This window comes from Pieris napi, chromosome Z, assembly GCF_905475465.1.
Source record: "Pieris napi chromosome Z, ilPieNapi1.2, whole genome shotgun sequence".
NCBI classification, from domain to species: domain Eukaryota; kingdom Metazoa; phylum Arthropoda; class Insecta; order Lepidoptera; family Pieridae; genus Pieris; species Pieris napi.
The window spans coordinates 10,336,982-10,364,629 of NC_062259.1; the positions used below are offsets into that span (position 1 = coordinate 10,336,982).

General features: G+C 32.5%; 1 protein-coding gene across 2 annotated transcripts in view; it reads right to left on the reverse strand.

The window, feature by feature from the left end:
* LOC125062755 overlaps positions 1-27,648 on the reverse strand; it is a 61,423-nt gene that overhangs the window by 2,755 nt on the left and 31,020 nt on the right. Inside the window, exons 5-9 of one of the 2 annotated variants that reach the window (XM_047668873.1) lie at positions 27,517-27,612; positions 26,493-26,555; positions 14,054-14,137; positions 8,274-8,418; positions 723-839 (exon numbers count right to left, since the gene is read on the reverse strand). In XM_047668873.1, coding sequence (XP_047524829.1) covers positions 723-839; positions 8,274-8,418; positions 14,054-14,137; positions 26,493-26,555; positions 27,517-27,612 — 505 coding nt within the window. Of the gene's footprint in view, positions 1-722; positions 840-8,273; positions 8,419-14,053; positions 14,138-26,492; positions 26,556-27,501; positions 27,613-27,648 lie in introns of both variants that reach the window. The other variant, XM_047668872.1, reaches the window with a different exon arrangement.

Consider the following 27,648-nt stretch of genomic DNA (forward strand, 5'->3'; position numbering starts at 1 on the left):
TCAGAAATATCCCCAACTACTATATTAAAATAGTGGAATAATATTGCAGTAATCATGCAACTTTTAATCCCGGAGAGAAAATCAGTGATTGAGGGTTACCTATTTTCTTATAAAAGAAAAATGACCCATGAAACTCATACAACCTTAGGACATGATTAGGGGTTGTAGCGCCTCTTAATTAATATCTGACTAAATTGCATGCAACTTCTACTTTATTATCAACTATGAATAATCTGTATTGCTACGGTGAATATTAGCTACGAGTACGTGATAGATCGCTGTTTAAAAATTCACCATATATTCTACATAATATTTAAAGCACTTCTATAGAATACGCATTATGTTCTGCTTACTTGAATATTAAGAACATAGTCTTTTATTAAATTACTGGATGGGACACAACAAAAGTACAAACAGTAATAATACTGTACTCAGCATATTATGTAAGAAAGCTGTTCTGATGCTGATTATTAGTAGGCAGTTATGTACATTTATATAAACCAAACGTAGATGCCCTTTAACTATATTGATTACCGTGTAATTTGTACAGTAGCAGCTTAGCAGAGCAGCATAGGTTTATCAACAAATTTGGACCGAGGTAAACAGAAATTTAAAATAAAATCTTATTTTTTATGACTATAAAACAAATGAATGTAAAAAAAATATTACCTAGATTTAGAGGTTTTTACTTAGAAATACTCTGTAAAAAATTAAACACTTACAAGATTTTCCTTCGTTCCCATTTGAAGTTTCGGGTGCTTCTTCAATGCAACTTTGCTCATCCGGAAACTGAACATGCTTCTTGACGTTAGATCGAGATGGCTTTGACAACACAGACGCTGTAAAAAATGTCGTAATTACAGTAGCAGTCGACCTCAAGTCCTCAAGACCTCAAGTCTTTGAACCTAGCAGAAACCAATATCTGATAGGTCACTGGAGAATCAACTGAAAGTCATTTAAGCGCTTGTCGGAGGCAAAAAATGTCACAAAAAGTAACGATCGAAAATAAAATTACAATAAATTACCATTTTATACTCATATGAATGAATCTCATTGCGATATAATTTCAATGCTCAGCAACTTTTAAATGTATTCGGGCCAGTTCAAGGCCGCAATGAAAGATAGATAAAAGCAGGCCGAGTTTTGCGCAAATTATGGGTATCCAGAATTTTGCTGTAAATAAAAGTGGTGGATCAAAGATACTACTCAAATAAGAGAAAGTAAAACGAACCGCCCAAAGCAATTAGGTCGTCAATTTAAGGAAATAAACGAACGCCCCATTGAGAGCTCGGGCGGGCCTGTGTCACCCAATTTGAAGGGATCCTGCAGTTGCTTTGAAAACTGGGTCGTGAGTTGAAATCAAGCAGTCCGAAAATGTTGTAAATTAATTCCTAATTTGAGAGCACATATGTATAATTTTCTTTTGATACAACGCCTTGTTTTTGATTTACGATAACAAATTTTCATATTACCTTTTGTTATTCGAAATTGTTCGTATAAAATATTTCTACGAAGGAAATGAATAATGTATAAAGATAGTGTTATTATAATTAGGGAAAAATATATTAGGTTCGTGACACGAAAAGCTTTATCCAAAGCATTATGCCTAAGCATTAATATCACTTACATATATCGGAGTAATTGACATTTTCTAATCTATCAACATAGGTACTTAGTCTATTTTTGTGTTTGACATTGCGTACAGGTCATTGCCATTGGGGCTACTGCTAGGAACATTGGATTATTAAATATTTTGTCGTTGACGATGGACAGTAGAGATAGTATTACAGATTACTCTCTTATGAGATAAGTTTTGCATAGAAGCTTCTTTGTTTGCAAAGTAGCTTTATTAAATATGAGTGCCCTGTATTCGGCTTTATTATAATCCTGTAAAATAATTACAGGATTATAAAACAGCCTTTGCCATCCCAGGAATTACCGATTCGTTACCACTTAGTAGCTTTCAAGAGAAAAGCATACCACTAACTTAAACGCCGGCAACGCACTTGCAAACCTTGTGTAAGGGGTGTCCTAAGCGGCGATAAGCATTCGTTTAAATTTACTCGTTTGCCTCCTGTCCCATAAAAAAACAACAACAGTAATATGTATTAATTTCTATCAATGGCGTTCTTCTGTTGAATTTTACGTTACCCGTAACTAGAAAGTGAGATTTTGTAATAAATACTACTCAAAAGATACATCCCTCTCATACATTCGCTCCAATATCGAAGTAAATCCAAAGAATAATATATGGACTTTCCTCAAGCCAAAACACACCTTACGCCAACGTATTAAAGTAGAAAATACTAAAGAGGATTGTGTAAGCCAAGATAATACGAGTATATGTAACGCTTAATCAGGTAACCATGTGTTATATCTGTGAAGAATTTACGCGCTCAGCCCTGAATGTTTTCATAAATCATATACCTACATTTGTTACGTGTCTGAAATAACCCAGATAAAGAATTGTATTAAAACGCTCAAGTTCCTAATGAATATCAGTAATTTATACGAGTGTTTTACATAAATTTGATTGCTTTTGTAGGTATTTTATCAATAAAGGCTACCGTTACTAAAAAGAATCCCGTTTCTTGAAGGGTATTAATGTTATTCTGTAAATAGCTCGGTAAGCCTGAGTGAAGTCTGCAAGTTTTTATTTTTGAGTTTAACTTAGGGGTCAGTATGTCAAATTGACGTTTGAAAAGAGTTGCGGAAAGTTTCTTAGTTCTGGAAAAGTTAGTAAATGTGAATTTAGATTTTACTTTATTAAATATTGACGTTCAGCCCTGCGATTCTGTAACACACTTTTCGAACTCACACACGGTTTTCGCATCGGCGGTCGCTCTCAAATCAGTGGTGAAGCAGTCATTTTATGATTTGGCATTCTGAAAAGGTAGGAGCTTGTAGTTTATTGTTTATGAGGAGGAGGATGTGTGAGTTCGAAAAGTGAGTTACAGAATCGCAGGGCAGAAGTGTACATAGTAACCAATATGAATAAATAAACATTTTGATTTGGTTCGGAGGAGATTAAGTTTTTTGGCTCTGTGCTGTGAAGATCATATGTGCGCTCTACGGATCAAAGCTAAATGAGCGCAAGAGAAATTTTTATCCTTAACTATTTTATAGGCATTAGTATGTTCATTTATGCCACCAGATATGAGAGTTCCAATTAGAAATCTAAAGGGTTTACCAACAGATTATTAAATCGCTGAGTGTTACAGACTTTATCGCTAATAAGCGATCCAATGATATATATTTAATACATAGGTACAAACACTTCACAACCAAGAGATAAGCTAAAATTGTATTATTATAACAGTCCCATATCAAAAAGTTAATTAACAGGGAACCGCGAAAAACGTATTAACATTTACATAATATTTAAATTTTTGCCCAAAATTTTATCAAATTTAAGTTGGGACCGTAACGACCACGCAGAATTACACAAAAGTTGTTTTATATATTCGACAAAGTTTACCGAAAAAGTTCCGCATATTTTTTAATGCAAATGTCTGATATTATTATGTAAATCTATTGGATGTAACCTCAGTGGTTATGAATGCCATTTACAACCCTGAAATCTTGGCTTATCGGTTTATCTTTCCGTGTACGCAATAATCATCTTGCGATTAAACAAAAGAAGTTGGTGAAGGAGACTGGCATGTTCTAGAAAGAGACATAGTTGAGATCTAAGTTTGACTCTTATCAATTCCAATTATTGTTTTTACAAAAAAGTATGTTTATTACGTATTCATTGTCTAATTACAATGTACACTTTTTAAGTAAAAAATACCTATGTCAGGGTTCCCAGCTCTTCGATAACAAACCTAATAGTAAATTCCATTATATATAGTATATGTAATTTCATTACATCTTTTTATTAAATTATTTGTGTGTGTGTGTGCATGTTAGTGAGTGAGTAAGTGTGTGGGTGCACGTGAGTGAGTGAATGAAATGTGTAAGTACATATTAGGTCTCAGAAGCATCTCCAAAACTGCGTAAGATGTATTCATTAGCTAGTCATTTACTCGTATTTTACACATTATTCTATTTTGGTCAATGGATAGTGCCTTTATATCCGTTAATTGAACTCAAGCAACGGTAAATAACTGACAAATTGATGAGGGACGACGTCACAATGTTTGGCCAGAACGTTAGCAAACAACGCCGAGATGGATTCCCTTCTACTCTTCTGTCTCGCTCTTAATTACTTCATAAATAAGCCTTAGCTACAAAGGACTAGAAAGGGTATTTTAGTAGTAAACTAGGAAGCCCATATGTGTGTGTGACCGAGGTTGTGTTTAAATCCGCCAGATAATGTGGTATTTACAATAATCTATTTAATATTCTATTTAATTATATTATATTTAGCACCAGCTCTTCCTCGCCTTGTAAGGTCGTAACTATTATAATAAACAATACATATAATATTTACCATATTCATTAAAAACACATTACAATTGTTTTCATACTTAAGTTGTGAATATATATATTTATTTAAGAGAAACACTTGTTATTTCGCCCGGCATACAAACCAGGACAATACGCTATATTGTAATATACCCCATTTTGAATTCTTTAGTAACTCATAAGAATAACATAAAGTATAAAAATATTTTTGTGGCCTTTTAAGAATTGATACGCTCTTTTTTTGAAGGATCCTAAGTCGAATTGGTTAGGAATTACTTCAGTGGGCAGCTGGTTCCACACGGTAGGGGTGTGCGGTAAAAATTCTTTAAGAAGCGCTCAGTTGATGTACTACAGTACAAACAAAAAAAAAAAAACCAAAAATTTCTTTATTAAGTAAATAGTCTTAAATCTATATTTTAGTACATCCCTTTTAAGTTCAAGAACCTGTGTTAGGGATGAACGCTCTTTCCTATATGTTAATACTTAATCTACTTAACAAAGCAAAACAGTAAAGGTACTTAAATAGTTAATTAATTATATTACATACTTGAAAAACCAAATAACTGGCGATTGTTCATATTAAATCGTAATAACTAAACAAGTGAGGTAGATTGAAATCAATCACACCATCGTCTTTCTTTTAATTATGTGAGTGAGACATGAGTGTAACTGTAGTGCAACTCAGACGAGTGTAGTCCGTATGTCGTGAGCAGTGCAGGTTAGTACAGCGTAGCATGTCTCTTATCAGCCGGATAAAGCCGACCACATAAAGTATAGAATACTTTAAATAATTATAATAATTTTATGCGGGAAGTAACCTAACTGAATTGAATTGCTACGATATTATAATACTACATAAGACCGAATTAATATTGAACAATATACACAATAATATGTAAGAACGAAAATTAGCACACGCTTTTTTTAAAAATCAGTACAGTGTATATATGTGTAAATAATATATATATAATACAATATATTGAGTCATGCCTAATTAGTTGTTTAGAGCGAGCAAGATATAGAAATGTTAATGCGTGGTTTCTATGATTTTCCCATCCAATGAACCCCTATTTCAATGGTCCGGTTTAATTAAACTGTCAGCTACGGTTTCCTAGATAAGCGGTGCCGTTAACTAACGGCCGTCTTTACGGTGGCCAAGCTGTGGTTTCCTAGAAAGTAGTGCGACCGTATTTTTTTAAGTGTTATTCCCATTTTGCTTCATCTGAGCTTGTCTGTACTCTTTGGATTTGATATTGTACAAAGCTTCATGATTTTTAACAAAATCAATTAATTGTTCATCATTTTCGCTCGTCCAAGTCATTGTATTAATTAAATATGCGCACCGCTACACGCGAAAAACGTTGAACTACTGTTTATCACCGCTATATCGGCCGTCATGCAAATGACAGCACCGCTATTTGACGTTACGGTGACACTCAACGTTCTCTAGAAAACCTACTCCGATGTTATTTATATAAAATAACTGGCAAGATGTACTCTTTTTCATAGCCAAGTTTGGTTGTACAACGAAATAATAAGGAACAGTACTGACCCTTTGCAATAAACGGGACAAAATGAAACCAGAACTCATTGATGCGTAAAGTATTTGTTTCTTTATTGCGGTTAAATTTGATCTACGGAGCGGAGTTATCATTCTATTAATACTAAATTTAATTTCGATTATTAAATGAATAATCACTAATTAATACCCAGTTCATCAGGATTACGCGCTTTAGGCCAATAGATTAAATGAAGTGAGTCTGATTCAAAATTCGTTCAAAATCACTTACCCTGAGATTACAATACCAGAAATGCGACTATAGAAACGTGTTTAAGTATGATTCGATAGGACTCATGTCTAAGTCTCGATTCCTTACGGAATCGCCTTGCAGAACCTGCAGACTTTAAATTATTTACTATCAAGAAATTACCAGAGGTAAGGTAGGTACGAGAGTATCTGCCATGATCTTTCAATGCTGCGAATCTCCCTTCGCGACCGCAATCGTAATGTTATCAATTGTGACCTAAAATGGCGGCGGCGAGCCATATAGCGCACATGGCCAAGACTCGATGGAACCGAAGGCTCTTTGAATGGAGACCTCGGCAGAACACTGACGAGATGGAGCGATGACATCACAAAACAGGCTGCAAATGGATGCAAAAGGCGCATTGCCCGTTGGAGAAAAATGGATACGAAAAACGTCCAAAGATAGACCCACATTTGGCTCATGATGAAGATCGGAAAACATGATCAGAGGTCTTTGTTTGGAACTGCAATGTTAACGCTATGAAGTAATTTTTAAGTCAATCATTCATTTCAGAATTGGTTTGGAGTGCGGCTAGGAATGTGGACCAATCGATAAATTAGCGTCGCAACAAAAGTGTACTCAACCCCTTAATCACCCCATCACTTACGCTTATATGAATAAAGATGAATTATGATAATCACATCCTTATAACGTGTTTTATTTTTAGGATATTTATATCATAGGAACATTTAAGGTAGCATTTCATATGACTCACGGAGTATGTTAAATTCAATAGATTTTTAATCTAAATTCGATGTGTGTAACTGCAGCAAACCTAATGAATATCTTAATAAATTAACTATATTCTACTACCAATTTTGCGTATACAATATACTTATACAGTTAATCTATTTAATATACAACTTCCCCCATAATACCCTAATATTGGGTCAGTCCCTCCGAGAGAAATTCATCCGCCATCTTTTGACTGTGCGTGGCCCACGAAATCGTTTTGCTACATTGATGCCACTTTCTACGTTATTTTTATAAACACAATAAGCACTAGATTCTAAGTATAGCTCAATAATTGGCGATTTACTTCTAAGAATCTCTCTCAATACTCTACTCTTGAACTATAAATATATATTGCGTAGGTACGCCTCTTACCTGCTTATAATAATTTTGCTATTAAAAACGTCTCGTTTTCGTCAGCTATTTTTTCGCAATATTTAAACATACAACTAGTTTATGGCAGTACTTATGCTAATGCAGTGCTATTAGCCGCGATCAGATATCGATTAGATAAACATCAAAGAAAATTATTGTGCAAAAAGACGCTTTGTATATTAACAATAAATAATAAATAAAGCCCTTATCTGGCCGTTGGTTACAAAAAAATAAAAAATAATTGGTAACAAAAAAACAATTGATAACTTTTTATTAGAAGCCTGTTTTATGGTCAGGTTGTCTCTGACATAGGCCTCCCCTATTTTAGCCCTATCTGGTTTGTCCTGGGCTAGCCTCTTCTTAATTGACGTTCCCTTTTACTTTTACCTTTTATTAAATGATTTTATTGAGTCGTCGGTGTCCAAATTCTCACCATGGAGATTTATTTTATCAAAATGTGAAAAATATATATTTGGTGAATTATATTCGTATACACATTTCATGTAATAAATATTAAAAAAGGTCTAAAAATATATTTTATCATCATACGATCCCTCTGAAACATACATTATCTGTTCTGATCAGGGAAAATACACAAAGGAAATCCATTAAGAGTAAAGAATGAGCGAAGAAAAAATAATAATGAATAAAAAGCATTATTTCGGGAACAATATCGGGTGTATGACAAGGTGAAGTTTGCGAAATCTGAGCGGTATCAGCTTAAAATTAATTGTTTATTCGAAAAGCGGTGTTTATCAAAACAAGCAGCATTAACGGTAATCCTTAGAAACAATTATTTTCTTTCTTAACTAATAATACGACCATAATACGACCTTTATAGTCTAAAAATAATAAAAATTACAGACTTATTTTCGCTGTTGTTTTTATTCAACATGGAACTGATTCTAATGTTTTTGTACCGTTATTATCAAATATAGAAAAACTTACTAATTGCTCTAGATGGTGCTTCAGAAAACTCTTCAGGGTCACATCGACTGAGCAGTGGCCTTGGGGCGGATCGTCTGCGGCCACTAGGAGCGGAACTCGTAGTTGTAGTTTGAGGAGGGTGTGCAATGTACTGAACTCCAGCTAGCTATAATTAAAAAAATATGATTACATGTATGATATTATACAAAATAATACTATTTTTTATGTTATGATTGTACAATTCACACCAATTGACCTAGTCCCATGCTAAGCCGGTGAAGCTTGTGTTATGGGTACTAGGCAACGGATATACATACATACATATTATAGATAGATAGACATATTTAAACACCCAAGATCTAAGCTCAACACCAAATGCTCATCACATCGATGTTTGTCTCAGCCGGGGATCGAACCCGGGACCCATGGATTCGCAGTCAGGTGTACTAACCACTATACCAATGAGCCGTCAAAATAACAAAATAACTATTGTTAGTAAATATATTGAATACAATTCTAGAAATATTACTTTTTGTAATATATTATTTTGATACTTAAATATAAAGTGAAAAGATCGAATTTAATTGATTGTTTGCTATTTCGCAATTAAAAACGTAAACGCCGAATGCTTTTAAATGTTGTCGTTTTGAAATCTCGTTTCTTTGCAATAAAAATATAGATACTAAACATACATGCATATAACAGTTAGCAACAATTTAATGCGAATGTTCGATTACATTTTTTATATTTTTATGTTAGTCCATTGAAATGTTACATTTTTTAGGCCTAACCTTGCGTTTTTTAGAGGACGCAATTTTATTTTTTTGATGTGTAGGGGGGGTCAGTGTTAAGCTAAAACCAAGTTTGTGGGGTCGCCACCCTTGTCCCACGGCCGCCATCTTGGAAAAAGGGGTCCAAAAACCACGTTTTTGGCTATATCTCCTAAACTATCCATCCTACATTTAACTTGTAAAGACACATTTTGTAGCAAATCGCTGTGCCTACAATTATGTTTATGTAACTTTTTATCATAAATCCAAAATTTAAAAAGTTATAAGTAAAAAAAGTGAAAATATTTTCTATTTCTAAAGTTGACTAGGTGCGTCAATGCTCATGACAAGCCGATCAAAACAGCAGTTTTACCTTACTTTTAAGATCTCTCGTTTATTTTAAACAAATTTTCCAAATATATATATATTTTTTTTTTTATTCCTACAATTTTACTTATTGGTATTCCTAGTAGGCCTATTCCACAGACAACTTGCTGATATGGTAATCTTCGACATAATTATATTATCAATCAGTTATTAGAATGGTAGCTAGCTATCACTTTTTTATTTATAACTTTTTGAATTTTGGATTTATGATAAAAAGTTACATGGACATAATCGTAGACACAGCGATTTGCTACAAAATGTGTCTTTGCAAGTTTTATGTACGATGGATAGTTCAGGAGATATAGCCAAAAACATGGTTTTTGGACCCCTTTATCCAAGATGGCGGCCGGGGGACAAGCACGCCAACCCCACAAACTTGGAGTTAAGCTTGTATTGACCCCCCCTACATGTTCCATAAATAAAATTGCGTCCTCTAAAAAACGCAACCCCAAATGTAACTTTTCAATGGACTATGTATATAATTGTTGAAATAACACAAAAAATCAGGAGGATTTCTTCTTACTTATATTTGTAGCGACACCTACATTCGCTACAATTACATCAGTACAAAAGTTTTTCAGGTCGCTAAAAGCTTAAACAACTTCTCGACTTTAGGTCCTTCAGGCCAGTCAGAGTTTAGCTCAGAGAAAGAGTAGCACCATCCTTCCTGGATGTAATCCTTGTGGGTTTCTTTTATATATTGGGACATTTAGAGATTGTAAATTTGAATGGAAAAAAAATATATTTAAAAAGCTGTTTATGTTAGTTAGTAGTATTCACCTTCTACTAAAAGTTATTTGTAATTAAGTTAGTAATATACACATCAACGCCACTCGCATACATGTACATTGTACAATTCTTCATATTATTGTTGTTCAATTCAATTCCATACAAGTCTATATTGGGAGATGACGGCCTAAACACCCGAATGCGAAATTAGAAAATCGTCTATCGATATATTCGATCGAATATATTTTGTCCTCGTCAGGTACATACATATAGACTGAGTGAACTCGACTGGCAATGCAAATATTAATTCTATGCTAATCTCAAACATATCACAAGGAGAGTAGATTTTTCAATTTCAGTCAAAACGATCACCTCAGTTTATCAAAGGTTTGAATGTATTTTTAAACAAATAAGAAAATATTTTGCCAATGAGGTCCTCAGAAGCCGTGTACTATGAAACACTTGAACTAATTCAATCTACTTATTACATTGTCTTATAGATGTTAATATAAGTTCGGTGACATATTTGCAAACCATTTTAAATTTTGAGTGTCTACGTCTATTTTAACATGATTTATCTTTTAGAAGAACCACATTTTGGAAGATGAACATTGCATTCATTTTATCAACAGATTAATTTAAATTAGATAACATAATTTCATTTCACGCCATTCTGTCAATATCAAGTTCTGACTATTGTTGATCAGAGCGGGAATTTCAAATTGTAATCGGAGAACATAACATATTTTTGTTAGTTGTAATATATTATATATGACTAATATGTATTTAATGCACAAAATATTAATTGTAAAGCTTATCAATAATAATTTGTGGGCCAATGCAGCTAAATATCAATCGATATTTGTACTGCAGAAGCAGGCTATTCGAGGAATTTTTGCCTAATCCCCAGGGAAGCCTGAAATAAGTTTAAAGAGTTGCAAGTATGTATTTATAAATTATTTTATTTATGATACAAGAAATACCTTACCATCAACAAAAATCATTAGCTAAGTATTAAACGTTTTTAATAAACGCATTCTACCTTTAAAAAAACCTACGTAAAGTCTAAACTCTAAAGGTACTTTAATAAACGGTGTGCTTTGTACATATTATGTAAAATATAATATTTGTTTGTGACAAATATCATGACCGGGGCAATTATAGCACAAAAATGTTTTTTTCAATACAACCAAGTTGTACTTATTTGTAAATTCAAAAATCGCGACCTGCATTGATTGAACTCCGATAGGATAACAGGGCATGCTTTTAGGTTGATAGCCACGTCAAAAACATATAATGTTGATTGATTAGCATGTCAGTGGCGATCAAAGGAGCTTACTATTAATGGCTTAGCCAACCGGTCGTATTGTCAAAACGTAGCACGCAATTTCAGCTATTATGAGTTACTACAATGACGGGAAATTCGTGTGACCATCAATCGATATCGTTTAATTAAGCACGTTTCTTGTGAGAATCGACTTCAAATAGACCTTGACTTTTAGCTATACTTGCTTTTGTTTTTTATAAACAAATGACGTTTGTTATTCTCATAGATGAGCTTTTCGAAAAAGTGATTACAATTAGTGACTAGCCAATTAATTGGCTGGCATAGGCTCCAAACAAATAACCTTAAATACATTCCTTATATATACACATTAAAAGTTTCGATGTAGTTCCTTGGATATCTATGGTAATGTCATAGATTCCGCATTAAAAAATATCAGTGGAGTTACAACCTTTTTAGGTCTAGGCATCAGATATCTGTACCTATTTAATCATCTTTCTATCAATCAAATGGGAAAATAGGTGATCAGCCTCCTGTGTTTGAGACACGCCGTCGATATTTTGGGTCTAAGGCAAGCCGGTGTCCTTTATAATTTCAGCAAATTTTATTTATTAACACTTCGTTGCATTACAATATAAAAAAATAACATAAAGGAGGGCAACTTGCGGCCTTATCGCTTTCGAGCGATCACTTCCAGGCAACCACTGTGAGAAAAAATGCATTAAATTAGATATGGTAGGCAAGAAGTGCAAAAGTACATATTGCATACAGTTATTAAGAAAAAAAACTAAACAGGAACAAAAAACAAACTTTACTTTGTACTTAAGAAGTGGTTTTGTTTTTTAATATTTAAGATATAAATTAAACAACAGCGTTCCAGTCTGAGAAACGTTGTTTAGATATGGACAATTAGTTCCAATAATATAAACTTTTTATAAACAACATTTTCTTTGAAGCAGAGTGTAATCAAATTGCCGTTCATGGATTAAGCGCATCTTCATTCAAAATCAAACATTTCCCGATCCAATCAAACGCTAAATTAGATTCTACAGAATTATAAAATTTAATATTTCTCCATTATGATGATAAATATAGCAGTAAATACTTCTCGGCTTGTGATCATTTAGGTAGAAGGTATTGGGTATTCTAGTGGAAATAAGTCTATGCATTATGACGTAATCTGGGTTGGAACTATAGCGCGTAATGAACTTTCCTCAATCTACACTTAACAGGTGTCGAGGGGAAGTTGATCAATACTTAATTAATTCATTTGGTTATTAGAACCTGGAATTAGATTCCCGAAGCCACAAGTTGTTTGGCGGTTTGAAAGACCACACATAAACATATTTAAAAAATTAAAATAAAATATATCTTATTACACTGCATGTACAACAATTAAAATTAAGTATAAATATTTAAAAATTTGATGCAATAAAGGATGTTGCTGTCAAGCCACAAAAGTAATTTTAATTAAACTAAAAAAATATTTCTGGTTGGTAGCCGTACTTTTATCGATTGGCCGAATCCAATTAATTGTCGTGTCAGAGCAATGTTTGCCTAAGGGCTAAGCGTGACATTCTCTATCCTTAGGTTACCAGGGAGTCCCAGCAAGTAATGGATTTTTATGTGCGTAATTAATACTTGCTGATGAAGGAGAGCATCGTGAGGAAATGGGTATGTTAAATCCATCCAATCGGCACCAAAGAGTGGTGGTGTCCCATATTCTTTAGGCGTTTATGGATCTTCATGCAACTGAGAATGGAACTGCAACGTGAGCGTTTTATGTAAGCGAAGTGATCCAAGATCAATTATGTGGCTTAATTTTTTTTACAAAATGTTTTAATTGCCCTATAATTTGGCACAGATTAAAGTTCGAGCTTAAAATACTGTTCATTTGGTGCCGACTTTAATTATATTCCACAACTTCGGGTCGGCTATTCAGAGGAGCTTTGTATGGATATTTTGTCTAGTTGACTTTTTATCGCAAAAAGAAATGGTCAGAAATACATAGGATTTGAATTGGAATTTTGAACCTTTTATCCGCTCTTTACCCTCTTCTCTACTCTTTATGTATTAAGTGAACTTCATAATATGATGAACAAAATTTGATTGTATATGAAAAAGAAAACGTCTCACGCAATAGAAAACTTCGAGAAAGTACGAACAGATCGGCTAATATATAAGTTACGATAAGTTGTAGGTGAGGCGTAGAGCCTACAAACTAAACATAAATTCAATTAATACGCACAAGGTTTGTGTGTATGGGTGAATATTGTATTAATTTGTAAGAAAGAGCAGTTTGATTTTTAAATAAGAAAAACGAATTTAATATACAATTATTTTTTTATAATACATGAGGAATAATGGAGTCATGTCTCAACTAAATCATAACGATTTAAAACTGACAAAAGGGATTTATAATGTGTAGGTGCAGTTAGGTGAGATTGAGGTGAGAGGAACAGCAGCTCTTCCTCTGACCACCCTAAAGAAGGATCCTCGATCAGTCCAACCACTGACTGGTCGGAATACTTTCAAGGATGGTAGGCCTCGGTTTGTAGCTGTCGCAAATGTATGTAACAACTGTTTGTTACAAAGATACTGTATGGTGATGTCATAGGACTTTGACTCACCCTATCGGAATAGTCGAACGACGCGGTCCCTCGCCCATCAATGTACTCTTGAAACTGTGATATGACGCACACCAACGCATATATCTGTGAACAAACATAACATATCATACTATATTATATTTACACTTATTCTATTCAACCTAGGAAGGTAATGCGTAAGAATGAAAAGCTCACAAACTTTCTCGACAACTTTTTGAAAACGCACTGTGTAGGAACGATGTTGACGTTTGATATCTTTCGACCTAAAGGCAGGAGCCTCGACAAGTCTGACTGACCAGCCACTGAACTATTGGGAATGTCGCAGAATAAGTCGGTCTATCATCTTCTTCGCAAACTTCATTACTGAAGGTCGTGCTTGAAAAGCCCTAAGTGGTACATCGACTTCCTTTATCCTCAGCTTGTCATAATTGTCTTTACCTGGTCAGACCAACGAGTAGGTGATCCGTGATCAACCCCGACTTCACCTGCCATCACTCCTCCCTACCATTACCAATTTGTCGAGACTATTTAATTCTCTCCTGGCAATATGGCCAAAGTAGCTAAGCACCCGTTTGTAAATGATAGTTGACAGTCTGTGGTGATTTTTAGTTGGTTGAGAATGGACTCATTGGTTCTTTTTGCAGTCCACGGTATTCGCAATATTCTCCTCCAACACCACATCTCGAATGCCTCATTTACGGTCCGCTGCCCGAATTGACCAGGACTCTGATCCGTACAAAAATATGGAAAATACCAATGTTTGGCAATACGCACTCACTATATGCATTCGTACATAAAGTAACGTTCTTTATCGTTTAAAGATACGTGGAGTAATAATAAAAAATACTTGTAAATTTTAAATAAGTAATTTACTAGAGTTAGATCTCAATAAAGCTATTTTTGTAAGACCGTGTAATTTTATATAAACTACCCAACCTTAGACAATGTAGATTTAGCTCGCAGCTGTTGGTTTTTGTAGAACTAACTAGTTCGATACGAAAACATTTCTCTTATAAATTTGTTCGGTTCGGATTCGTATTTCTATTAGAAATGTTATTTGTTATTCGTGATTAAATATGTTACAAGAAGCAAATACATGACGATTGTGGTCTTTATAGGTTACTGATGTATGTTATTACTATCATCTAAATAAAAATTAATCACAAAAGATTTTGCCAAGCGCAAAACTTGAAAACGGCTGGACCAATTCGAGTAATTGTTCTCTTATTTATTCTTTGAACTCTGAGGTGGTTTTTATGGAGAGAATTTTAAAATTTTGTTTTATTAATACTTAAATATGTTTTTGTTCCGGAAAACCGAACACTCTCTATGTGGTAGCGTAGCAAAATGTTCCATGTTGGTATGTAACTACTAAAAAGGTAGGCTTAGTAAACTATAAATAATATTCAGGCGAAACATAGTTCGCGGAGGCAGCTAGTAAAAAATAAAATTACTTTATTGACAAATTATAATTACAAACTAACGAGACGAATATTTGTGATTTTAAAATAAAATGGATTTTCGTAATTTTCCTGCATTCATTAAAATCTGAACTCAATCAACATTTTTCAATAAGAGTACAACCTAAAGTAATTTGTTGAGTAAATTATGTTGAAAAAGCGCATGACTTTTATTTTAAATTTTTCTTGATATTTTTTCAGTTTCAAAGTCTATCTTTAATCAAGTTTCAAATTTACTGCAACAGCAAGTAAACAATTATAATTTTCATATTTACTTTTATGTTATTAACGATATAAGTGAATGCTGAGTAGTAGTTAGAAGTACTTGAGAAAATACACTTTACGGAATTGAAACGCTTTTAATTAATCACAAATCTTTAATTTTTTTTAATTAAAATTGTTTTGTTATGAGTACATACACTTAATGCTGACAGCATAAAATAATTTTCTAATAGTGCCGACGTTTCGTTTACTTTGCAAATAATTTTAACTAGTATTATTTTCTAATACAAATATAATCCGTTTTTATTTTACCTAAATAGAAAACGTACTACTTGACTTTCATGGCGATACTCAATATTCTTTTCAAACTACAATGTCAAGTCTTAGAATTGCCCTTGTTCATACAAAGTTACGATAACTAGGTCTCAGAAACTGCACACGTTGAACTCAGAATTTAATTTAAAGTCCGATATTGTGAAGTTTAAGCGTCCTTACAAATTTAGGCATCAAATATATAGGTTTAAAAGAATCCATACTAAGGATGTCGTAATTCAAATCAATCCTGTATTAAATTTTGCATAATTTATTTTTGGCCGTATGAAAAATGCAAGTATTTAAAAGTGTTGTTGTAGCTTCGTTCATCTATAGTCTATACTATAACAAAATATGTTTTATTTATATTTTATATATATATTTTAATAAGATTTTGTCCCATTCGGTGTCGAGACCCTATGGGCCTGTGGGGTCCTAGCGCTATATGTAGGCTTAACGTAAACATACGAGTATACAGATTGGTCATAGGAAAAATATATATTTTTAAGCTATTGCATAGATTTTATCGCTGGCGTTGAGCGCTGCGATCGAATCAAGAAATTCCGTAACGAAATAAACCTAACACACGATGACGTAGGTGATCGGTGACGTAGCGTAAGCGCGGCTGGTACAAAGAAAAAACTTACTTACTTCAAAGAAAAAAAAAATCTGCATAAATAAAAAATAAATAAATAATTATAATTATTGTAATTATAAGTTGATAAAAATGCTATGCAATACCTGTACCGCGGCAGTCCCCAAGTGCCACACGTTTTATTTTTTTATTATATGATATCAATAAAGATTCTTAAGACCACTTCATTGTTAATTCAGTTTAAATCTAGATCTATGTCTGTCACTATAGCCCAACATCGTTGACCGTTATAGGCTCTCAAATTAATAAAACTCGTGCAAAAATATGTCTACAGCATACTTCATTGCAGAACTTCAAACACCTTATCATATAACATACGAGATAAAATATATTTAAGTGGTTATTAGCTCGGAATATCTCGGGGGATATCTAACAATTAGAAATTAATAGCTTTCCAGATAGCGAAGATAATGTTCCATAAAAAATCACAACGTAACAAGAATACTAATAAAAATTCCTTCGCTTATTTCACTTAAAATATTTTCTTTTCTTGTCTTACCAGCTACTACCTGGCTGTTAGCGTGTAAATTGATTTTTTTTTAATTTAATAAGCTAATATTGACTCTTAAAGTGCAGGACTGAGGCTGGCTTGACGCTTTATTATGCACTAGCTGGTAATCTCTTGTTTGAAGATATAGTTCAAAGCGCTTGATTTGAATTTAACGCGAACACGCACTCTAAATATAGAGTTTTGAGAGAATACTTAATCTGAAGATTTGTACAAATCTTTGCTGCAACTGTGCTGCTGTTTTAGAATACGTTTATTTCATTTCTACTTGTTAAAGAACTTTAAAATATAACACAAGAAGTAATACTATAATTACAGCAATGTGTTGATGAATAAATTACTAATTGTGCAGTTTTTTTTTAAGAAATTTGTATATATAACAACACATATAACGTATTAAAATAGTCCGTATTCATATTGAGAGCAAAGGATTTTTATGGAGGTTGCTAAATAACATGTGCCTAGTGTAAAAATTCTCAAGGGCATTTTTATGTTGGGACCGACCTGTGATGAGAAAATTTGCACATTCAAATTTAATGAAATTAGTGCTAACCGCTTACGTGGCTTTGTTTGTTTGGCTTGTTAGCTTCGAGTTTCGGGATTAAATCCCGGGGTATATGTCCCAGAAACGTTTGATTTAATTAAGTTTTATTGCAAGAAACTAAGAATAATAATAATAGTCATATAAAAAAATAAAATATATTTTTTCAACAAAATAGGTAGTGAAAATCCTACTAATATTATAAACGCGAAAGTTTGTAAGTATGGATGGATGTTTTTTACTCTTTCACGTAAAAAGTAATGAATGGATTTTAATGAAACTTTACAATAATATAGCCTATACATCAGAATAACACATAGGCTACAATTTATAAAGATATTGTGTGAATTATTCAAAATATCAGTAAGTAGGAACAAATCTACCACCATCAGTTACACATGTAATATAGGATGGAAATGTTTATCTCAAGTAGTCCTACAAAAAAGCCCTCCACAGTATATTTCTATGTCTTATGTATGTATAAACCATTATAGCCAAAATAGTGAACCATAACTACAATAATAATAATTGATTATGTGTTTTAAATGCACATTTGTTAGTAATAAATTGATTCCTAAATGAAAATAGACACTTTTATCGTTTCTGGTATTTAACGCTAATGTCTTTCACGCTATATAATTTGGACATATATTATTTTAATCCTGCGAAGACGAGGTCGTAGGCACCAGCTAATAGATTAATATTAGAATTTTGATTCAAAAGAACAATCATCTGTCACATACTTGATCATTGTAAAGAAAATATGCAACGGGGAAAATTGTATTAGCAATTACTTTTAATAAACTTCTCTTGTCTGTAACGGAAATTAAAATTTCTTATATTATTTAAAAAGTATCTTTACATAAAAAAGGAATTTAATCATTATATTTTTATAGTTATTAGTAAAGAAAGCGATAGAACTACACAGTGATACTCAGCCAGAGTACAAACAAATAGATCCAAAACCGGTATTGTAGTATTTCTTTTAATTTATTTATTTTCTATACTAACCCATACAGTGTTACAGAAGAAAAAAGTAGAACAATAAAAAAATTATATATAATAAAAAAAATAGGTACAGTAAATCGAAACGTTCGAAACGTCGTTGTGTAAAAAAAAAAAACATGGCGATTAAAAAGAGTGGCGGAGAGTTTATTGCCAGTTCTTCTCTTCCGTTCTACGCCCTTGATTTGAGATCTGGCACTAAATGTAAAATTAGAAGCATTAATATGTATTTCTTTACTGACAAGTCATAAGTGTACAATGACCTATATGATTAAATGATTTTTGAATTGAATTAAACATGGGCACAAAATCGACTAAAAATATAAAAGAAGTTTAAAATGCTGAATGAATAAAAATAATTCCTTTTAGTTTACAAAAAAATACAAACTAAGTTTCTATAAGACTAGTGTTCATAACGCTCAAATATTGTATGGGGAATGATATATGGCGATCTCGGACATAAAACTTGCTGATTTAAGGGAAGATGAACCTAAAGAGAATATTTGAACGAACGCGCTCAAAGGTCAAACAAAAAGGTAGAGAAATGGAAAAACAACACATTTTGCTGACCTCAGATAAATCGGGGCAAATTGACTTAGCGAATGAATTTAAAATGATTTCACTGAAAATAGGTTAATAAAAGAATTTTCTTTTATTTCTTAAAAGTGTACCTTCACAGGTTCACTAGCTAGAACACTTTTTTTTAAGAAACGTGATTTTTGAATACTTATCCTTCATTATCACACACACACATACACACACAAACACACACCAAATTTATTTTTACAACTCCGTTTGCAATGTTTTCTTTTAGCATTTACTTATTTTCTTCTATTGTACCTTATGACAATGACCTGATTGTACGTGTTCCGGTGGTGGAGAGGCTGGCTATCTGTCACTCAGGTCTCCTGTTACAGAGACCAGTCTCTCACATACACTTCCAAATGTTATCATCTTAGTTTAATCATAATAACCTTGTATGTATATGTGAGAGAAGAAAATGTACGCCGTTAAGACTTGCTCGCATAAGAAAAACATTGGGAGGAAATTGTCGTGTCTTACACAGTATATGTACGTGCTTCCAGTTAGTTCTAAATAAGCCTATTTATGTTTTTATGATGACATTTCGAGAATTTCTAAATAAAAAATGACTGGAGTATCTGACTGAGGTAGAAATTCTACCGCAGTACAGTCCAGCTTCTTTGATAGGATCATGCGTCGGTTTACATCCGGTCTAGTGGCGTTTAATGGACAATCGTTAGTCGTACGTGATGATATGAAACGATCCAATAAACGGTTTGTATGACAAACGTAGTTAGGAGAGGCAATTATAATCGAGTATTCGGTATGTAGATTCAAACCAGATTACTAACAACTTATATTGAAATCAGATTTAATTATTATTAGAATTTACTTCATAATTTTTATGTTACAGGAGGTATACGGGCTCATCTGGTATTAAGTAATACCGCTGACCATGGACATTCACACTGCCAGAAGGCTCGCAAGTGCGTTGCGGGCCTTTCAAGAATTGGTACGCACTTTTCAGCAGCTAGTCCCAGATAATGGCGGAACGCGGCAAAACTGCCTTAAGAAACGCTCAGTAGTGGAACGACGACCGTTGTGCTATATACGCTTGGTATATGGTACGTATACATATTATTGGTCTGGTAGGTTGGTCACAGCACTACGTTTGGTTTATCTATTAGGTTCAAACACTAGATTTTCGGAATAAATTACGCATATTGCAATTTGAAACACCCCGTTATGCTCAATCATTAAAAAAGTAATAATCCGCCAATCATCATTACTCGTTAAAATATTTAAAAATAGTAGGTAATTAAAGTTTTAATAAACATAGCTGTGTACCTAAGGGGATCGGACGGATATTAATCACTTGCTTCAGACACTTCACTTAGCTTTTCTTTTTCAAGCCTTGATTAAAGTGACTCGTCGAAAATTAAAATCATAAACATGGTTTTACACGCCGTCTTTCTTACTGAAAATTTATGTATTTATATTGATTTCTTATAATTTAGTACAGATACTATATAATGCTATTACTTAAATTTTTGTTGTATCCCATATAACACATGTATATGAGTTTATTTGTATATGCATTCTAAAAGGTTTTAATAATTAATAGATAAAAATCGGTCCCCGGAGTGCAAACAATGGAAAATTTCTTCCTAGAGAGTAATAAGGCTTCAGGGTAAAAACCGACGCCTCGAATTGTAAAACTAATTAAAAAAACAGAATAAGCAGGCACGTGTTACCATATACAAAGTGTGGTAAGTGGTAACCGGACATTTTCATTTACATTCATTTTAAAAGTAACAACTACTAACACTGATAACTTTTATTTCAGTGTTCTATTTATTTATTACCAGCGTACTTTTTTCTACTTGCCTTAATATATTTTTTACTTAGCCTTTTTTTTGTCGTCGCCATACATCTTGCTCAGAGTTCAAGGAAAAAAATACTCTGATTGTTCCAGTCTTCAAGCTTTGCGCTGACAAAATATTTTACGATTTAATTTTATTAATATTTATTAACAGGTTTAGATTACTATATTAAATATTATTGCGATTTTTTATATTTGAGATAAGTTTCATATATTCTATAAAACATTGGATTTTAGATTACATATACAAATTCAACAATTTACATAAGAAAACGCGCATATACACAACCTAAGATATATAAACGTGGTATAACTATGTTCCCAGAGCTCCATAATTACTCAACAGACGCTCACTTTATTGAAAAATAACTCCTTAAAAACAAACCATTTAGAGCCTCAGATATATGTATCTGTTTCGAGATCATTTGTTTTTTTCTTAGGCAAGTAGATGATAAACCCTATCTGCCTTTTTATAGAACAGGGGGCAAAGAGATGGTTTAAAATGTATTAAAGGATTTAGGCCCTACACTGCTCATTTAAGATGCATTTAAAGTTTTTTATTTGTTAGAATAGTTGACGATCATTCGACACAAACTATGTTGTAATATTCTAAAACGTTCAGTTACAATAACACGCCAATATCTCATATAACGTGTTTTATTTTTATATTCGCTGGTTCGTTATCAATATCATTCAAGGATACATTATGGCATCATATTTCCTATTTATGTGATCCATACGAAATGAAATGTTATATATATAAAAAACAATTCAACGTTTTCAATTTATTTCGGATACATATCAGTTTTAAAAAACTTTATCTATGGTTTTGTGAAGTATCGCGATGATAATATTAGTTTCTGACAGTTTTGGGTAAACACAAATGATATCGATTGATCATGCTACTGTTTCGTTTCAAATACGGGGGAAGCGCGCGAGGTTCACAAGTTTTCCATATAATTGTGTATTATTTTGTATTACGTTTACTATTCGATTTGAGTAGGCTAGCGCTAAGAATTTACACTTTTTAAAGCAACCTATACAAGTAAGCATATAATTTTTAATGAACATTTTCGCATCTTTATTGCTCAGGATGCGAGATGTAAAAATTTAACAACTCCTGAGTACTCTTAAAATATTTTATGATGTTGCGGATGGATCACTGTTTATTTCTTACATTGTTGGACGCTTTTAGACCTTGCGGTTGAAGAATAACATCGGTTGAACTGCATATTTTATTAACAAAAACAACAGCTGGCCGCTACGTGAACGCATCTTAGAGTCAGAGACTCGGAACGGGTTGTTTCAATGTGGAGTTGAATTCTAACAATACAACTCAGGCATTTGATCTCGCAAATGTGTTAGTTATAATAAGTGGCCACGGACGTCAAAACAAAATATGTGCTTTTAATAAAAACAATTCAAGACTAGGCTAAGAAGAATGCAAAGTAAGCCTTGGTGGGTAGATTAATATTTTTGCATAAGCCTACCCTCACTTTCTAAGGAAAGACTACGTCGTTCGTACGATGCGTCTGACCAATCATTTGATGAGGCCCGACTTCCAGTGGCTTTGGAGCACTTATTATTATTATCCGTGACAGTATGCCGAGCACCATCCATCATTTTTTATTTAATAATACAGTTCACTAAACCATTCAACTTCTTTATAATTTATAATGATTTGTATTAGAAGCTTATAGTTTTCGCTTAATATCAGCCAAAGACAGCTAATGTTCTATACGTGTTCGTTGATGAAATCTCGTTACAATTCATACGAACGGAGTCAAAGCTTATTCAAATTCTATTCGTATCTCTAACTTATGTATTTACATAAATTATGAACCGTGATTCTGCAAACGAAATTTAACCCTTACTGTAAATTATATTTTCCTTATATACCAATAAAACGTTACGTGAGTAATATCAAAATACATATTTGAACTTATTTAAAAGTATGAAATATATTTTGATAAAAATATGTTTATACAAATGTTAACAAAGAAATTACACCATTTGGGGTTTGGCTTTACAGTTTATATGTTTCTGTAATTAGTCACAGACAAGTAGGCCTTCTATTTCTGCCTGGTTTATAATGAATAAATATAAGTTAAAAAACATAATCATTGATTTTTATTGCCTAAGCAGAGTAATAGCAAAATTTGTATGTTTGTTAAAGAAATACACAAAAAACTGCTAAACCAATTAAATAAGTTTCAAGCTACACTACTAGTAACAGGTTTTTATTTTAAATAAATTTTAATAGTGGTGAAAATTTGTTTTATTTATTATAAGAGTATTTAGTGCTGACCAGTGTCTGTACTTATGGCAATTGTATTAATTACACCATGGCAATGTTATTTTATAATATTTGGAACTATTGAAGCGATTTTTTAGCGCTAAACTTTAGTGAATTATTGTTCACATTTTGTACTACAGACAACATATGATTATTAAGAGTGCTAAGTAGCAAAAATCAAAAATAAATAGATGACAAAATGAAAGGAATCAAACTCATATTAAACATTTAAGGTAAAAGTTTTCAATTTAGTTGGAGGTTGACTTACCTAAGTTGACTTTGATATATTTGATTTGTTCTATTGAAGTGAGATTGTTATAACCTAACTCCGCCAGCGACAGCGATACCGACTTTTTGTATGGATTTTGATATACATCTTTCAATATCCGTACCGCTGATTTACCAACTTTTGCGATCGTGCTGTACAAAAAAGAATTAGACGTCGAATTGATTTCCTCCTCATTTCCTACTTTGATTTTTTTATAAACTCAATATTTCATTCAAGATTGCTATTGGGATTAAAATACTATATGTTTTTCAGGGTTTAAAAGTCCAAAATTGTTTAAACATTGAGATTTATTTTCTTCTCTCAATTTGGTGTATTGGGGAACTAAATACTTATTATTACATATTTTATCAGCATTTATCGATAGGGGCTAACCTTTAAGTGGTTTAAGATTTTGATACATAGTGAACGGTGTTGAATTATTATAATCAATTTATATTAAAGCGCGCGTATTCTTTAGAAAAGTAATAGATTAAAGATTTGTCTCTAAAATCTCTCAAAAAAATCGATAAATTAAGCAAAATTTAAGAATTTTAACCATAAAACTGACTATAGTAGAAGTACAATTACCATAATGTAGCTCTGTGGTCATAATTAAATATTCCTTTTAAAAAGTTCTACAAATTTAATGTAAACTGTTACGTAGCAAATGGTACTCCCAATTTCCGTGAAAATTTTACGGTAAGGGATGCGTAATAAAAAGACTTTCAATTTAAAAGGAGCGCTATAAAAATGCACAATTTATTCACTCGTAAGTGACTCAACCTGAGGTTTCTTAATATACTTTACGACTACAACATTTTTGTTCATATAATTTGTCGTTATAATCTGTGTGTTACCGTAAAATACGTTGAACTACTATAATAGTTAGTGTGTGTGTTGTAGTGTGAAATGACAAAGAATTTATTGTTAACGTGATCGTTTTACAACATGTAGGATGTTCGCGCGCCACTAATTTTCTAAACTCTTAGTAATAGTAGTAAATTCTTAAGACTACTTTTTTATTTTATTTTTAAATAGGCTTTAATAAGGCAGCTTTAATTTAACATAATACAATGATTTGTCAACGCTTCATATATGCCTTTTATATACAGTATGTAAATAAAAGGTATATATGTAGGTAACTACATAGTAATAATAAAAAGAAAATTTAAATAAATTTAAAAAGTTTGGTCCCTGTGGCAGTGTAGCTTTAACGCTGGCAGCATTTCCTCGCTGTATTGCGAAACTTATTCGATGAGCGAGGAAAGCACCAGCTCTAGGGTCACCGATACTATCTTATTTATTTTATATTTTTTATTTAATTTTCACTAATATTATATTACTCGTATAATTATTATATAATATTAGTATTTTTCATTCAAGTCACGTCAACACTACACACTAGTGCATATAGTTTTCTTTGAAGTCCTGTATCTTTATTATTAGACCCCATAATACCACTTCTTTCAATTAATAATAATAATTAGGTAATTCTGATATTTTCGTTTTTACTTTTGTATTTTTAATTTTTAGTGTGCTTCATTTGTACTTAGTTTAATTAACATTAATTATATTTAAGCATTATAATTTTAGATCCAGTAGTGATTTAGTAAAATTATTCACAGATGGAAATACCGCTGTATACAGCTACTTTTTACAGTGACATTGTAATTTAACCGGTATTTGGTATTCCACTGTTGTGTCGACCAATTTAACATATTTTTATTTTACATAGTAATATACATGAAAAAATGACTTTAGTCACGATAGTGCTGCAAAATTATGAGCTTTACGAGTTTACTAGAATACGAGATTTAAAAAGTATTTATTTATCAATCTCCTCTAAAATTAATACATTGACTGAGTGAAATGCATTGATGATTTTTAAAGTAAGCGTATGTAAACGATACTTTGTAAACATTTATTTTAAAAGGTTTTTGTACCTTGTTTCTTGGACGGTATTGGGTTATTCCAACTAATTACCTTCTTTGGACGATTGAACGGCTGTTACACTTATCTCTTCCATTTCGCTTTACAGAGAATTAATGTCAAGAAATTAGGGTGGTCCTTTGTATATTTTTGTTACGTATCTTTGTCTTAAATATTTTTGTGCTATTTTCATCATATTCGTTATTGATTGAAGGAAGGACCTAGGAAGTGCGAATGCACTAAAATAAATGTATTAGTTATTTCAGTGGCTATATTTGTCAGTGTGCAGTCATATTCCCCTAATTTTGTCAAATTCTGTATCAAGCTTACAAACTGGGTATAGTCAATAGGAATCCTACAGAGCACTTAGGAAAACCTAGAATAAGTGTAAAAATGTATACTGCAGTATTACAATTAGAATAATAATGCAAGTAATACGCTTGTATAACTTTTATTATTATTATCACCAGTGCCAAATGGTCATTGTTGTTTTATAATTGGAGTTCAATAATTCGGTAATAGAAACATAATTAATATAATAATCCCAAAAGAGCAGTGATGGCCTAGTAGCTTCAGCGTGCAACTCTCATCCTTGAGGTCGTAGGTTCGATCCCCGGCTGTGCACCAATGACTTTCTTTCTATGTGCGCATTTAACATTCGCTCGAACGGTGAAGGAAAAGATCGTGGGGAAATCGGCTTGCCTTAGACCCAAAAAGTCGAAGGCGTATGAAATGATCATGAAACAGATTCAGAAATCTGAGGCCCAGACCTAAAGAGGTTGTAGCGCCGCTGATTATTTATTATTTTATTCCATTAACAATAATAACAAATTATATTTCAACAATAAATATGTACTTACGTTAAGGGCGATTATAAAGAAGTCCAGAGTGAAGAGAAACGATGTTATTGGGTTGAAGTTGAACTGAAACGAAACGAAAAGTCTGTCAAAAACATTTTCCATAATGGCCTAAGCCTTTTAAAACAATGTCGAAGTTAATATAATATCAAATTAGAAAATATCTATAATTTCCAAGCCAGTAATTTGGAAGCGTGTAATTAGAAGTAAACTGCCTGTCATCTCATTATGATAATTATATTATCCTAGTTTCTTATATAACAGGTGATACTGTAACTTGAAACTCGAAACAATTGTTTCTTTGATGCCCGGCGGCTGAAGAAAGCATTGTATTCCTCTAATGAGACATGGAAGCGACATTTTTTAACGTTAATAATTGTTATCTTATTTTTTGTATAGAAATATATTACTTGTTTGAGGCCGTTTTCAATTTATTGTATTACTGCGTCTTGGTCAATTAAAATTTGACAGACACATCAGCTCAACCATTAATAATAAATAACGCCTGGTTTGTATGAAAGTGTAGCATACACTACAATTAAATCTATTAAGGTAGAAGTTTTAGGTCAAAGGTCAACAAAACCTGAGGATTACGGTTGTAAATTCTGACTGTGAAGTAATTAAATACGAAGGAGTATTTTTAATAATGTATGGAAAGGTATTCTGATTCTACTACTATTTTATAAGACTGCATAAAAATGTTTAAAGCCCTTTTAATCTTTTTGCTATACTGAATTACTTAAATCCTGTTCGTTTTAAGATATATTACATCATACGAATATTTTTAATCAGATTAACTGTGAAGAAACAAGGTCTCTCGTTTTTCATTCATTTTCATTCCGCTCCCGAACAACAAAATAATATTTTTCTAAACGTTGTGTACAATTTTTTCTATCCAAAATTCGAGAAAATCGCGTACTGTTACTTGTAGACGTCGTGTCATTAGTTCTTCATCTTCAACCTCCTCTCAATGCTAACATATAGGTGATTGAAAAAATATTTGAATACTTACTTGTTCAATACTTACAGTTTGCAAGTAAAAGAGATAGCATACGTTGATCAGCTCAACGAGGGTTTCCAATCCCATAGACACAATCCAAGGAAGAAGCATAAATTTGATATCCTGCAATTAATTACACATTTATAAATTATATGTATA